The sequence below is a fragment of the Alligator mississippiensis genome, chromosome 1, assembly GCF_030867095.1.
Source record: "Alligator mississippiensis isolate rAllMis1 chromosome 1, rAllMis1, whole genome shotgun sequence".
Classification (NCBI taxonomy): domain Eukaryota; kingdom Metazoa; phylum Chordata; order Crocodylia; family Alligatoridae; genus Alligator; species Alligator mississippiensis.
The window spans coordinates 437,503,752-437,520,591 of record NC_081824.1 but is presented as its reverse complement, the minus strand read 5'-3'; the positions used below and the strand labels follow the sequence as shown (position 1 = coordinate 437,520,591).

At 44.1% G+C, this 16,840-nt stretch overlaps 1 protein-coding gene across 1 annotated transcript in view; it reads right to left on the bottom strand.

Moving 5' to 3' along the window:
• Positions 1 to 893: 893 nt before the first annotated feature.
• Positions 894 to 16,840, bottom strand: part of ALKBH8 (alkB homolog 8, tRNA methyltransferase) — an 82,272-nt gene continuing 66,325 nt past the window's right edge. The window contains exons 11-12 of the mRNA XM_014600669.3: positions 5,451 to 5,600; positions 894 to 1,563 (exon numbers count right to left, since the gene is read on the bottom strand). Of these exons, the coding sequence (XP_014456155.1) occupies positions 994 to 1,563; positions 5,451 to 5,600 (720 nt within the window). The 3' untranslated portion in view covers positions 894 to 993. The remainder of the gene's footprint in view (positions 1,564 to 5,450; positions 5,601 to 16,840) is intronic.

Genomic DNA, 16,840 nt, shown 5'->3' with positions numbered 1-16,840 from the left:
CAGTGGTTCAAAAAGCCATAGATCATCCTAAACTTGATTAGGGTTCCCACTTTTGCTACCACCATTAAAGCTGCACCAGTGGAAAGGTGAGGATGAGGGATTTAAAAAAGTTTTAGTGAAGTCAAAGCTTAGGAAATGAGGAACTAGCACTCCTATATCAACACTGTTAAAGGAGGAAAATGCCATTAGCATTTTGCTCACAAAAAATAAGTTGATCCATTTTTTTAAGGAATATTGCATAAAACGGCCACTCTTTTGGCTGCTATATCACCTCCTTGGTGAGGCAGTAGGAGTACTGAAAAGTACAGACACAAGATGTTGTTTGCTCTTGATAAAGTAAATGCAGCTTTTTAGTTGCCAAAACTTAGGGAGTTGAAATCACTCCCCTGTCTGTCTTCAAGAGTGCACCGAACTTTTTTTGCACTACTCATGCAGTCTGAACTTTCAGAATTTTTAGCTTCTGCTTTCACAATAACGGAGTGCTACTGCTAGGCAAGACAGATAAATTATTCATCTTGAAGGCAAAAATAATTAAAAATAAAGCTGGCTAGAAAATTCAAATTGGGCAAATGTGTCATGTCTTGGAAATCTTCATTCTGTCAGCCAAGCTGCATGTTGGTGAACAATCATGGAAACCCTGGGGAGCACAAGGAGTCTGAGTGGGTAGGAAATAAAGAGAAGTGGTAGGGAATCAGGCCCTTTTGCCTTTAAAACTATACATCATGGGTGAAATCCTGGCCCTATAAAGGTCACAAGAGTCATGGCACTGGCTTCCATGGGACCGGTATTTTCCTCTTGCTCTTACCTCTCTATTTGGATTCAATGAAGCAAAATAAATTTTCCCCTGGGGTAATACCAAAGTTTACAACACAAGGAGGCACAATACCCAGTACTAATGCCTTAAAATAACAGTTTATTTGTATAATTTAAAAGACTGTTGGAGGACACTGTCTCGGGTGTCTATTCAAAATGGACAGGAGGAAGTATGATTGGTTACTGCCTTTCAAGAACCACACACCAGTTTCCCTGATCATAGTAACTCCTTTGAATTCTTATACCATCCAGAGTTTTGCAGGCTGCTTCAAGTTCTCCTTCACAGAACACATGATAATAGCGGTGGAAAACAGGACTGAGTTCTTGCAATTTGTTAGAGCCAGATGGGAGCTGCAGAGTTGTGATACTTTCTTCTTTCTTTTTAGTGCCACCTTTGAAGTGCCAGGGAACAAGTAAGTCTTGTGAATGAAAGGACGTCCTGTTAGTGTGAACAGGCAGACTGGAGTTAATGACCTGCTTTGCAATGGAGCCTTTGTCCTCAAAATCATTGAGGACTCCATCAGAGACTGTCAAGTCTTGGGTGCTGTTGTCAGGTGTTTGATCACTGACTGGTCTCTGAGTGACACCAGTATCAATTTCCTTCTCCTTCCCTTTCTTAGCTTTCTTTTCTTTAAGATACTTAGACTTCTGGTTGTTGTATTCTTGTTCCATTGCCCAGACATAAATGAGTGCCTTTCCACCAGGCCTTAGAAGCCGGGCTAATTCACGAAGAGTAGCTAGTCTTCTTTCCTAGGAAAGAAATAGCATGAGGAGCCAGTCTGAAGTTAGTATATAAACAGGAACATAGGAGAAGAGAATTAACAACAACACTGCTGCTGCAGTGAATGCTGCCAGAGAATGCTGCCTCTCTGCTTGCTCCCCAGTTCAGAAAGAAGAAGGGTTTTGTTTTGTTTTTTTTTAATAAATCATGCTCTATAACAATATCTTCTCTGTCTGAGACAGGCAAGCATACAGTGTCACCCTCCTCCAGCTTGGAGCTGAGAAGCAGCAATTATTTCATAAATCAGTCAAATTCTGAACACGCTAGACATGTGAACTGGTCCAAGTCAGCATGGGAGCTACTTTTGCTTACTACATGTGAAAACATCAGCTGCATGAATATTATTGCTATTATTCTTACAGTATTGTCTGGAGATCCCACTTGAGGTCAAGGGCCCATTGTGCCTGTGTTATAAAACACCCAGTCCCTGTTAGGAAAAGTTTACAGTGTAAACAGACAGGAGCAAGTACTATAATCCCCATTTTTCAAGTGAAAAAACAGTAGCATGGAAAGATTAGAAAATGTATCCAAGGTCTAAGAGGAAATTGCAGGCTGACTCAAACTGAATCCAATCTCTCAAAACCCTTCCTCTCTCTACTGCCATGTTTTAAGCAAAGCTAAAAGTAAAATACATTGGGCATTTATACACATACTTCAGGAGGCAGTGAGGGGGTGGGGAACACTTTAATCAGAGTGGCTCCAAGAGCTGCTCTGATTAAAGTGCCCAGAGAGTCATGTGTATCAGCGTCTCCGTGCTGAAAAATGGTGGCAGGGGTGCTTTAACAAAAGCTTGTTTGATGAGCTCCAGTTAAAACACCCCCATCGCCATTTTTCAGCATGGGGATGCTTATGAGTGACTGGTGCCTCCTGAATTTGGGGGGGGGGTACCCACAGAAGCCTCCAACAGCGGCAGCCCCGTCAGGGGGGGCACCAGCCCTACTGACAGCATCAGTGTTGGCCATCAGGAGGGCACGTGCACCCCCACGCACCCCCTACCAGTTACCTATGGGGACACTGATGCATGTGACGCTGGAGCCTGCTGGAGTGTGGTAATTACCACACTCCAGCAGGCTCAGTTAATTGAGTCTGCTCTGATGCAGTGTAATTACAGCGCATCAGAACAGCCTCAATGTATGTGTATAGGCGCCCAATGGGATAAACTCTAGTTTCCTTTTAAGCACCTCAGGGCACTTCAATAGCCACAAAACTACAATTTCTGGCATTTACACAAAGTTTGGAGTCTACATAGTTACTCTCAGCCTACACTTCCCTTCTGAGCATGCTTAGTAGGCTGAACTCTGGCTGCAGGTTGGCCTGAGGAAACAGAATCACCGTGGCATGCCTGTAACAGCATTTATGATAAAATAACAGATAACAGGAGAAGGATAATATGGTATGGATAGTATGGTTAAATCTTGATAAAGGACTTGTTTTATCAAGATTTAAGCAAAGCTTTTCATGCCAGACTCCATGGGAAATTCCTGGCCAAACTTGACAGGATGGATCAATGCTGCAGCTATGGGGCAGGTGAGGAGTTGGTTTAAAGGGAGACTCAAACAGGGCAGAAACTGTCCCACAGCTGTTTAGCCATTTTATCCAAATATTATTAAATACAAGGTACAGAAGAGCCATTGCAGCATCCATCTCTGTGAACTGCTTTTCCTGACTTGCTCTCTTCCTCCTGGCCTCACACAGCTTCCCTTCCTGCCAAGTAGGCCTACTTCAAGAACAGGGCTGGAAAAAGCTCTGGACAATAACTTGGGGATTACAGCACTTTGATGGGACCTGGGAGAAACAGCGTAAGGGGAACCTAGAACTTGGCTTCTCCAATCACTCTGGCAAGTGCCCTAATTTGTAGGCTGTTGGGCTAAATGATCAGAGGATGGTTGTCCTTGTTCCCTTTTCTCTTCCAGATTACTTCTGGGAGGTTTGCATGTACCTGAGTGATCCTGAGTGATTCCACAGGTGGAAATAGAATCCAAACTGTATATGAGTGCCAAAAATTGCTGTTTTGTGGCTATGTAAGTGCCACTTAGGCATGTAAAGGTGAAACAGGATGTAGCTCAGTATCTATAACAATCAAAGTAATCTCTTCAGGCAGAATGGAACAACAGGGGTCTGCACACAGCATGGAAAAAATAACAGGAATAGCGATGCCAATTGAGACTCGCAGGCCTGAGGACACCTTGGAAACACAATGCAGAGCTTTTGTAATCTTTCATCACCGAAGACAGAACACAGTGAGCATTGGAAAGTAGCTGGAAAAAACAGGGCAACTGGCAAGAAACGGACAAGACATGAAGGGAATGTCTAAAGATAGTAGCAAGATATCAGTTCATCTCATATGCTCAGACAGCTTCCTATACCAGGCTAGATCCTGTCTCTTTAATCCTGTCCTCCCATCTTGGACATCATCTCTTCCTCTTCAACTGCTTAGGCTATACAGTTCAGATCCATACTGAGATCTATACCTAATTTTCAGGGGCACCTAAATGCTTTACACAGTGAACATGGAAGAGTTAAGCACCTAGGAGTGGGACTCACAACAGCCAGCACACTGAACAGCAGGAAGGCTTAAGCCAGCAAATAAGAAATGATGGAGTAGGGTGTGTCCAAAATCCTGTCCCTCTGCCAGACTTTTGCACCTATGTGAGGCTGGGATTCACAGCCTGAAATCTCAGTCTACACAACACAACTGGGAGCCTACCTCTACCTCAGTGAGGAGGAACTCAACAAGGGGTGGGGCATGTGCTTCTGGTCTGCTCCCAACACTGCTTATATGCTTTATGCAATGACTTCAATAGGTGCAGCCCCTGAAACAGGGGCCACAATTCCACGATTCCCCTCTTCCAAGCAAGTGCCTTCATCATTGAGCAAGTGTCACACTGCCATTTGCCTATTCATTTTCTGGCTCCATGAAACATACATTCCAGTTTCAACAGAAGGAGTGCAGCATGCCCCCATCTCAGGCCAGCCAGTAGCCAGGGCATTATACGGGGAGGTGGGAAATGTTGGTTTCAATCCCTGCAAACTGAGGAAGGCACTTTCCTTTGTTAGTGCACTAACCACTAGGATATGACATAAAAGGTGGCTATCACTACCACTACAGCGCCATTTGTTCCTTCTCTACCTGTTTTAGGGTGAAGTGGCCATGGCTGCTGTATTTTGTGCTGAACTCAGTGTTGCCAGCATGTGCTGCCTGTGTTCTGAGCATGCCACCAGATCAGGCCCCTTCAGCAACACAAGCACAGCTTCACTTTGTGTGCCCCAAAGAGCCTTAGGCAGGAGAGAGGTGGTAGGGTGTTAAGCTAAGCCAAGATGACAACAATTCTGAACATGGGCAGCAGCAGAACTTTAGGTGCCCAAATAAGTTTTCTGACAAAAACTTTGTGCCAGCTGTTTCTCAGGTACCTAAGCAGAGCTTTTGTGGATTGTCTGCTTGGACTTAGGCAACTCAGTTCTGCTTCAGTTACATTTCAGGTAACAAAATGCATTTTTGGATCTGGCCCTAAGCTCTTACGGAAAAAGATGCAGTAGCAATCGCTGACTGGGTCTCGCTGCAGTACAATTTATTATTGTCATTACTACTACTACCATTAGTGCCTGGAGTTTCCATCCCTACTGTGCTAGAGCTGCACAGAAAAAAAGCAGAGACACCTCCTGCCATGAAAGGCTTATAAGGAAAGTAACCTAAATACATATTAAACTTAAATTAATAACAATAAGTTCAAGATGCAGCACATCTAACAATATTAACCATCTGTTCATCACATTATCTTCTTAGTACTCAACCCCATAGAAAGTGTTAGGATTTCTAAAGAAATAGGAATGGCAACTAAAGAAAGCATTGACTTACTGCTGTTGAAAAATGGTGGATTACAGCAATGGAGATGCAGGCATCACAAGAACCACTTCGAATTGGCACAGACAAGGCATCACAGACAAAAGCCTCACATTCTTTTTCTCCGCAAATGTCCACAAGGTTTTTGCTACGATCACAGCCAACCTGCAACAGAAGGTGTTTTATTAAAGTGCTGTTTTTCACAGAAGAACGTTAAGACTAGTACCATCATTTTCTGCAACTGAAATATTTTAGTGGATATGTTTTGGTAAAACAGTACGCTGTTGATAGTAATATGAAACCATACATACTATAGGAAAATGTGCTGGGTGGGAGGTGGGAAGTGCTTTGCATTTCTTTTTTTCCTTTTGCTACTTATTTAAAATGGACTGGGGAGGTGATGAGCTACCAGACCATTAGTTATGGCTCCTTGGTTCTTCCTCAGCACAAGGTGAACCAGCCTTGAGGTTTCTTATGAAACTGTATGCCAGTGGAGGGTCAACAGTGTGATGGGGAGTCTGTCCTGCTCACCAAATTCTCTCTTTTTTCCTTCAGCTGTTGGCTTTACACTAACAGGGAGTCCACCTCTATCCAGATAACCTCCATCCAGTTAAGTTTCCATTGGCTGCTATAGCTAGAATCCAACCATTCTTCATTGTCTGAGCAGTGCAAAGTGACTTGGGAAGAACAAAGGATCTGATCACTAAGCTTTTATATGAGAAAAAGTTTGAGTAATAGCCAAGGGATAAACTCCAATGATAGTTCCAATGATAAAACTCTCATTCACTGATTCCAGCAGAGCCAAACCTTGGCTCTGCACATTACATTTTAGCTTGGTAATGTTTTAAAATCAGGTACAATACTGAATGCCCAAAATGCTGGATTTTCAAATGGAATAAAACACTTCACATCTAACACTGGGAGCACAATTCTTGCCACTTTAGTTTCTCTTTACCTCCTAAAAACCTCAGCACAGAAGCAAAGGCATTTTAAGAGAGACAGTGTATGCTGAGATGTGTCAAAAGATCAGTTTTAGGGTAGTTTTCATAAAATGCTACTTCCTCTCTTGACCTTGCTTCCCTGTCTCTCTCAAGGCCAGAAGAAACCAATATCTACAAACAGCTTCTTACATGCTTTGCATAACAACAATAAATCAGTGGTGATTAAGGTCTTTCTGTAAAAAACCTCTCAGTGAAGTGTGTATTGCTCTGATTTTTAACCTGTGTGAGTTGAATTTCATAATTAAACCAATGTTTTGATATCCAAATGTATTTTAAACTCAGGTTGTCCAAGAATATTACATTTATTTTTGTTCCAGATAATCCAACAATAAACAGTTAGTGAAAAAAACATGGTCAGATTCCTGGATAATTATTGCTGACAGGGTTTGTGTCATTTTAAACAGAGAGAAGATTAAGTCAGTCTTGATGCAAGAATAGCAAGCCACCTGCTCTAACTCAACAACTTCAGAAAGGTGACAGCCTATCTTAAATTAAAGAAAAAAATCTTTTCTGCACTGATTTGTGAAAAATTACTATTGGGAGAGACAATACCATAAAAACCTGGCTTTTTTGTTATAACTCTACATTCCTATGGTAAGTAGCTTTGGAACATACGAAGCCAGCTTGCAATGCAGACACCAGGCCCAGATCCTCAGAAAAATTACCAGTTTTTTCACTGGGAGTTCTGCCCAGGCCAGGACTGCCAGATGTGGTCCAAAGTAAAAGTAGTTCTGGAGAAAAGGTGCTGAACCATCAGTCTAAGAAAATGGAATCCTCTGCTCTGGAATCCTCCTCCTCAGACCCTTCACTGAGTTTATAAAATTAAGCCAGCTAGTGCTCATTCTGGTTGCTGATTTATGGGATGTGCATTCATTTGGAACTAAACAGAGATATACACTGGAATCCAGTGGCAGTGTCAAGAGATGATTTTGGACTGATCACCTGTACATGAAAGGCTCTATACCTCACTGCCAGTCCCTTCCAGTCTTCTGTGACTAGGATGGCACAAGTTTGCAGCAGTTAACAAAACACAGAACCAAATTAACCACTGCTATGAGTGAGTGAGCATTACTGATTTCCATAGGATTGCCGTAATTTATACCACTGTTCAGTTTTAGCCCTCAATTTATACAGTACAAGTGGGCATAAGTAGTGTGAGCTCAAACACAGAAATGACCTTGAAAGGGACCACACTGAACAGTGATGAAATCCAATGCACTGAACCTGAGAAGAAGAAAGACTGAAGACTGCCAGAATGTGAAGTCCTAATTTGCATGTAAATTATACCAAATAATTGTGAAGACAGGCTGAGTTGCAATGTCATACTTATTAAAGTGAATCTACTGCCAAAAACAAAAAGATTGCATCTTGCAATGAAACAGGAGACCTTGAAATATATCAATTAGAATGCACAGCAGCTCTGTGAAGGATAAACTAGACTTAATGTTAAATTGTCTAGTGTAAATATTATGATAGATACTGCATGCATGTGCATAAAAATGGGGCACACAGAGTCACCATAAATCTCTCTCTTACTAGAGAGAAGCAAGTTTAGGATCCTTACCAGGATTATCACAGGATGACATTTTTAATATATAGTTATGAAAGATTTATAGTACTTTATACAAATCAATGTGAGAACTATGTATTCATTGGTATTGGCTTAGATCTTTTTTTAAAAAGATGAGCCAGATCCTCAGCCACTATGAACTAGCTGATTCCAGTGATACCATGCCAAAACACAGCCAAAGTTCTGGCCCACATTTTGAGGAGTACGTTTTGGAATTTTTTTTGCCGGGTGCAGGAGGTGTTGTTCAGGGAGATGGCTATCTAGTGCTGAGAGTCAGAACTCAAAATCCATGTTGTACATGTGCACTTTAATGTGCAGTAGCCTACTGTACTGTGCAGTAAAGTGTCACATAAAAAAAGCATATGATTGTGCTAAAGTGTAGTAAAATAGGCTACTGCACATTAAGTGTAACTTAAAAACTGTTCGCATTCATTACTGCACATTACAGCAGCCTAATGCACATTTGTTTAGTACCTCACACTGGAGGTGCTAAATTTAACACACATGAGGAAAAGTGCCTTAATGCATGTATAGACTGCTATCTTTTTTCTAGCAGCAGAGAAAGGAAGAAGAATTATTACTATTTTGGGATATCCAAAAACCTCACAAAAATGAGACATGGCATCATGCAATCGGTAGCAGGGCACTAAGGTGCCTGCTACTTGGAGAGCCGAGATAACTCCTCAGGTGCCAGTTGCTGAGGCAACTAGAGGGCACTAATGACCCACACCTGCCCAGCCAGCTGACAAGAAGGGGCAGGGCCTGGCTCCTATATAAATCACAGGCAGGAGGCAGTTCCCTACCAGCAGCCAAGGAGAAAGGAGTTCTTGGTCATGGAAGAGAGGAGAAGCTTGATGCAGGAGCCATGTCTGACACTGCTGCAAGATGAAGAACCCCTGGTAGGCTTGAGCGTGGTTATAGCCGGGCGGCTTCTGTTTGTGTTATAGCCCAGGGGCTTACGTTTGTGTTGCTGTTTGTAACCGGTGGTTTGGGTGAGGCTATTAGGGGTTGGAGGAGGCCTCATAGGGGACCCACAGCAGTGTGGGAACCCCAGTGCCAGCAAGGGCACAGGATTTGGGGTGCACTGACCCCAGCCCCAGAGAGAGGGGGGCAGCAAGAAGCCCCAGAGAGAGGGGGGCATGGCTGAGAAGCCCAGTGCAGGTGTGGTGAGCCCCGGAGAAGGGGGCAGCATTGTGGTGAGCCCCGGAGAAGGGGGCAGCATTGTGGTGAGCCCCCGAGAGAGGGCGGCAGTGCTTGAGAAGGCCCCCGAGAGAGGGCGGCAGTGCTTGAGAAGGCCCCCGAGAGAGGGCGGAGGGAGAGGGAGGGACAGGGCTGCGGAGAGCCCGAGCGCCAGAGAGGGCGCGGAGAGGGAGGGAGAGAGAACAACGTCAGTCACATATGTGAGGCTTGGGGCATGGTACAGGGGTGGTTGGAGCCAAGCATAGCCCATAAGGCAGGAGTGTACAGAACACTCAATACTGGAGAGGAACTAGAGATAACAGGAGAACCATGGACAAAAAGATGAAGGGCAGTCTCCCTATAAAATATATAAGATCAAAGTCGTGGCGGGCGAGAATTGGAGGGTGCTAGTCAGCAGCTTGGCACAGTAAAGGAGGCGGCAGGGGAGAGCACGGCAACCCTGACCGCCCTCCTGTTACACAATCCTATAGCAGAAAGCTTCAAATCCTTCTTCCCTCCTGCATCTCTGCAGTGACCAGCACATTTTGTGAGCAACTATAGCAGAGCCCAGTGGGCATGTCTACACATGCATTAATGTGGTATAATTACAGAGCATTGAGTTTAATAATGCACTGTAATCAGTGCTACTGCACAGCAGCACCAGTGCACAAGTTTTAGGTGACAGTAATGTGCAGCAGACCAATTCTATTGTGCCTTAGTGCATTAGCATGGCTTTCACCATGACATGCTAATGCACTGTAGAATCACTATACTGCAATTATAGCATCTTGTGTAGATGTGCCCACAGACATACAAACTAGTCCCAGAAACTCCTTTGTATCTTTTTCTTCAAATTATCCTTCTACTCTTCCAGCCCTTACTATGGAAGAAATATGTTCTAGTAATATGGCCTTTGGGACTTGATTTTAAGGCTAGCAGGGAGAAGTGCTCTAACACCCTGAACAACAAATTCCAGAGAACTCTATGATTCAATTTCTGGCTGAGCAGGGACATCTTTTAGAAATATGTCCAATCTTGGTTTCATTTTAATTAAGATGAACTGTTCAATTTTGATTTAAAGGAAACTCCACCACCTTTGTTGGTGAGTTTTGTTTGTTTGTTTGGTTTTTTTTTAAGCGCTCACCTCTGGAAATTTTTTTTTTCAATGTTATGGTGTTTATGCTCTATTTGTTCTCCAAATCAAACGCGTTGTATTGAGCCACCTGAAGCCTCTGATCTGCATCAAGTAGCAGGGCTGACTGTTCAACTAAACCTACCTCAGTCACTCCATCATTAAGTTGTTCTACACCTTTTATTGTTTCCCCCAAAGGAGGCTCCCATCTCAGGTTTCACTAATTTTTTCTTAGATGGCAATTCCCTAATGCCTGACTTCATGGCAGGCACATTCCTACCTTTCCGCATGGAACTTTGGCCCAACAGGAGCTGCACTGCCGAGATTGCTGCTTCTCTCTGACAGCTAGCAAAATAGAACTTGAAACTAAGCATTGCCCTTCTAAATAATATTTTGGGTGCTGGGATCCATAGACACTTGCTGTGAGGTTTCAGCACCTTTATGTTTCTAAGGTCTTAAAATAGGATTTCAGTCATTAGTATAGCCATGCCTAGATAAGCCACTAATGTAGATGTGGTTTTCACCAGAGCATGTTTCTGTCAGAGCAGCTACATTGGTATATCCTGTGCCTATACTGGGGCTTGTAAGTGCGCATGAGAAAATCCCAGTGACAACACAGCATAAGTCACATGGACCATGTGAATGGTGGGAGCTCAACTTACTGGGTGGGAGTCATTCGAGTGGTGTCGCATCCCTCTATTCTACACTTAGGACTTATTGGATTGCAAAACTCATTAGATCGATGAAACAAATGGGAAAAGAAATTAAAGGGAAGTGAAGCTTCAAAAAAGTCTGCAAAGCTGTGACTGAGGTGGTTCCCCAGCAACCCACAGGAGTCTTTGGTATGGGAGAGGGACCAGGCCTGAAAGAGTTCCCTGCTACTATGTTGAACTGCCATGGCTTCACTCAATCAGTGATCACCCTCCAGTGGAGATCAAGGTGTCCCCCCCAATTTTTTTCATAGTGGGTAGTTCATAAAACAATTTAGAATGGGTCATTGTGGATGAAAGATGCGAAATGAGTATGTTTACTAGTGACATCACAATTCAGGAGATGTTAAATCCTCACCCAAGCTGAGGTATAAACTGAGAAAGAAGTCATTATGCTGCCTAACATTATGTATAAGCGTTATATATAACCTGTATGTAACTGTTTATATGCTGCCGCGTTATAACCAGTTCAACCTGGTAGAATTAGTTCATTTAAGATTCTAGAAACCCGATTGATTCAGTGCATCAACTGATCAAGAGAACTACATCTAATTTTGAAATCCAACCACCAAATGAAATTATGCAACTCCCCAGAGAAACATCTCCGCTATAAATAACAGCCTGAGAGCCCTGAAGAACCAAATTACGTTCTAGCAAGCATACGCATACACAGCATATGAGACAACACGCAGTGACAGCAAGAGAGAATGATTCCCTTGCTTCAGCTGGTCTGAGTCAGACTTTCCGTATTGCTTTCACGTACTGTTTGTTTTCTGCTGCACAGACTCAAAGTGCCTTTGGAAACAAAGTGCCATAACTAAAATAGGCTCATATTTTGGTGATGAAATATCAGCACCAAGCTATATCCATTAGTGGGCTCAATAGTTTTGTGCTCTTGTTGCTGCAGAGCTCTCTCCATCTGCAGGTTTCTCACCCCTTCAATTGAGAGAACAGGGCAAGTGGAACAGACTCTACTTGCCTGCATTTAGGGCTCCTATACATGTGCAGAGAGGCTGCTCCAACATGCTGATTAATCGAATCTGCTGTAGCATGGTAACTACCGCACTCCAGAAAACTTCAGTGTCGCGTGTATCGGCATCCCCACACTAAAAAATGGCAGCAAGCTGTTTTAAGCTCATTTGATGAGCTTTAGTTCAAAGTGCCCTGCTATCATTTTTCAGCGCAGGGAAGCTGATACATGTGATGCTCCAGGCACTCTTAATTAGTGCAGCTCTCAGAGTTCACTTTTAAGTGTTACTTCTGCCTATCTCATTTCCACCACATCTACTGAAAGGGCCTCCAGTCTAGGAAAAGACTGGATCCAACATAATTAATGCATCAAAGCTTTACTCCCCTCTCTGACAAAACTTTGAGTGATATTCCCAGTTCCCACTAATCCTAGGTTGGCAGGCATGGACACACATCTCAGTACAGAAAGCAGATTCAAAAAGGTAAGGTGCAGTGCAATTTGCCAAATAAACACCTGCTCTTAGAGCTTTTTGATTATCTGTTTTCTCACCTTCTTTCAATATTCTTGCCAATTTTATTTTTTTTTTTTTTTTTTTTATAAATTCTCACACAGTCACTTGCATCATCATGCCTCTTCTATTAAACATGTAAACTATGAAACTGAGGGGCTCGGTTACTTTTCAAATTTGCACTGCAGTTTTCCAGGGATAAAGTCCCTTCAAACATGCATTCATACACTGTCATACCTACTCTGAAACTCTGGAAACTTGAAAGCCAGATGTAGAGCTCATTGAGGCTAATGAGAGTCTTTGTAATGACTTCAATGACCTTTGGACCTAGGTTGTGGTAGTGCGGGATGCAAAGCTAATAAAAAATATCAAAACACAGCCCGAAAATAGGGATTTTTTTGGGGGTACAAATCCATTTCTATGCCATTTCTGAATTCAAACAATGAAACAGTGGTAAGGAGCCAGAAAACTGATGGATTTCACAATTTAAGATTCAATGCATTTTCCAGCTTCTGTCCTAACTAAATCAGGCTCAGATTCCATCTCTCACCAAAAAATTATTAACCTGAACTTCTGCTTGTCATGAAACTGCTGTTCTATACTGCAGGGGTTTTCAACCTTTTTAACAAGTGTGCCCCTTCTGTCTCAGTTTCAGCTCATGTACCCTTTTATATTTTTTGTTGTATTTAAAGGGTATGGGGGGTGCAGACTGAGGCCCCAGTGTTGAGGGAGGGAGTGGGGCTTGAGCTGAGGCAGGCACTGCACAGCCAGGGCAGAGTAGAGTGCGGAACAGAGCCATGAGTGGTTGGTCTGGAGGGGGGGGCGGCTCCCGCTGCTGCACGCACCCTGGGAGGGCATGGTGGGCATGTGCCCCTGGATCTGCATGCAGGGCAGGCTGCCACTGCAGGCTGGGGCCAGGGCTGTGCCAGGCTCTTCCTGGTAGGAGGCTGGGCCGGGCTGTGCTTGGAGCGGGAGGCAGCAGCATTGGGAAGGGTCTATGGGAGGGGCTGCAGCCACTCCCAAATTTGCCATAGCCCCCCCCAAACCTCCTCTCAGCACTGCCCCAGCACAGATTTAGGGGCACATGCCCCCCATGCCTTCCCTGTGGTGCACGTAGCAGCTGGAACCATCCCCCCTGCACGGCTCATTCCCATGCCCCACCCCAGCTGGGCAGCCCCTGCCTCTGTTCCAGTCCTGCTCCCTCCCCCACTGCTGGGGCCTTGATCTGCCCCCCTGCCTCCATGTCCCTTCCCTCATAACGGAGTAACCAGCCAGACCCAGCTTCTCTCCATGCTGCCAGGCTGCGCTTCTGGCCACCTGCAAGTTGCACTGTGGCTGCACACATGCATGTGGCATTTATCGATCGCATTATCGGCCACAAGTTCTGCATACCCTCTACAACCTTTGTAAGTACCCCTAGGGGTACACGTACCCCCGGCTGAAACCACTGCTCTATTGTAATGAAATAACCAGAGCTGGTTTTGTGGAGCATACCTAGATTCATGCTACTTTCACTGTCACACAATGATACCTGGTTAAATAATGACTGTGTAATCATCTAAAAAAAGTCAAGCAAATGCAATGGCCCAGTTAGCTGTGGAAACATTTCAGACAGCACTTTAAGATTAAAACACCAGGAGACCCACAAAAGCTTTGAACTACTGTTAGAGCTTCTATTTACAGTATTCTGTCTCAAAATGTACAGTGACCTCTAGAGCACGCTGCCTACAGGCAGACAGCCCTTGCCTCGGCTCCTTCTCTTTACTTTCCCATATCTACAGGTCAAAATACTCTGGGCTGCATGATTATTGTTATATCTGTGCCCCAAGAAACGTAACACGTAATTTTCCGGCCCTGTTTCTTTGCTTTTCTTCCTCTAGTGTCTGAGCTGAAAGTTCTATCCGTGCACTGTGACTACAGAGACTTAAAAAAAAAAAATGAGACTTACAAGTATTGCCATGCAAAGACATACTGCAGATACTGATAAATATCCTGGGTCAAATGCTGCCTGCAGTTATTCCCCCTGACTTTGTGGGGATAAGTGTAGGAAAAAGTTGATTCTCTATGCCTATGGAGCAATCCTGTTGTCCCAATAATACAACTCATACAAGGATTTTACCCTGCAAGTTCCACCCAACCAGTTCACATGAACATCCAGCTCAAAGTATACAGGATTGAAACATGGGGGTTTGTATCATTTGAACAATCTAAGAAATAAGACTGCACTCAGAGCTGCTCGGTAGGATACACCATGAACACAAAGGGAAGGGGGAGATGCACCTTCTCATAATGGGCGAGCAGAACCTGCTGACTAACCCAGAAGTAAAAAAACTAGTCTCAATGGAAGAGATGTTACCTCTGCATAGCTATACCAAGAGTGTTTGCTCCCTTAGATGGCACTGACATTTCCGTATGTTCTAAACTACTTCCTGTGAAGACTGCTGGCAGGATTTCAGAAAACAGTACCAAAATCCATTTGGGGAGTCAATTATCAGCACTCTCCCAAAAAACGTATTGTTCATGTAAACTGAGGTACGTGAATGCCCAACCCCACAAAAAAACTGTCCCCCATGCAGTCCTGTAATCTGTCTCAGACAATAGTAACTGTTTCAAAGGAAGGTGCATAAACGCACTATGCTAAGAGACAGTGATGTAATAATTGTCCCATAGAGAGGGCATCCACCTAACCAGCATTCCTTCTAAGCTGCGTGGTGTGTGCAGCCGCACAGGCATGCTCATGCAGCGCTGCCAGGTGTGCTTCCATGACCGCGCACACTATGCAGCTTAGAGGAAACGCTGCACCTAACCCTGATCTACTGATGCTGATGTAAATTCCAAAGCATAAGAGTTTGCATCACTCCCACACAAAAGAACTGCATCATCTACAAAACTGCCTAATCCAGGAAACATTCTTCCCAGTCACCAAGTTTGGTAGATCTCCCTGGAGTATCTCTAGCCTCGACTACTCCATCTTTTTGAGTCATTTGCTACCTTTGCTAACTGTAGCATCTACTATTCCCTTTCATTACTAGTGCAAACTACTAACCTTATCATCCTATGCTCCTTTTCTTATTCCTTACCCAGTTTCTAATCCATGACAGTACCTTACTTCTCAACCCATAAATACTTTGTTCCCTTACTAGCCTTTTCGAAAGACCTTTAAAAAAAGCCAGAAATGATATCTACTGGCTCTTCTTTATCCACTCTTTGGCTGGCATGCTTAAAGAATTCTAGAAGCAAAAGCAGTAAGGCTCATCCTGAAATCCTGTACTGATTTGTGTACAAAGATGAGGAACATATTGTCTGGACTCTAGCTCCCTCCCCGCTTCCTTCTAGAGCAGTGGTGTTCAAAGTATGGCTTCTGGGCTGGATGTGGCCTATGGAACCATGTCATCCAGCCCACGAGGGCCCCCATGGGTTTGGAAATTTGGCAGTGAAGGAGCAGTAATGGTTTTAATTGCTGTGAGTCCCAATTAATGCTGCCACTGCTCTCCTGCTGCCAAATTTCCAAATCCACAGGAAGCCTTAGCACTGTGACTGAGGGGAGGCAATGGGGGCAGCACTCTGAGGCACAGCTTTTGAGAGAGGCACAAAAATAGCTACTGCTGCCATCAGCATGGCAGCAGCCAGCACTGGCCATGCAACATGGCTGCCTTGAGCACAGAGCTGCCTACTATGCCCTTGGAGAGCTCCAAGAGCCAGATGATATAATCCTATGTGCGCAGGGTTGATCTGCAGTCGGATCTAGTACAGAGGGTCAGTCCATGTGAACTGACCAAAGACAGACCACACGTGATAGCCTGGTCCGGTCTGCAGACCAGCCGTGTGCCACTGCTCCAGCTCATGGATCCGGATGGCTTGGGCACCACTGTTCTAGAGGAACCAGCTTTTTGGAGGAGATGAACAGTCAGATGACAACAGCTGAGAGTTTTATTTGCACCCATCTCATCTCCTTTTTTGAATTCTCCTCTTGCCCATTTCTTCTGTTACTTTTGGGGATTTTCTGTGTTGCTGGGTATACAAAATGACCAGTGTCTTAGAAGAGTAGCATGGAGGGTATTCCTCCAAAGAAAACTGCATGCATCAAGTCTGTCAGGAAGCCACAGAACCTGAACCTGTGAGGTTCTGAGCAGGGTCAACAGGGCACAGCATTTGGCGTATACCCACTCCTGTCTCCTAAATGAGTTCCAACAAGCCAAAAAGTTCCTTCCTGAGTGGAGCTAACGTGATTCTTTGAAAAACTCTCTCCCCCTAGTTAGATTTACAGATTTCTTTTACTGGAGAATGCTCACGCAGACATGAAGGACTGCAATGGATTTAACATACCAATGGACT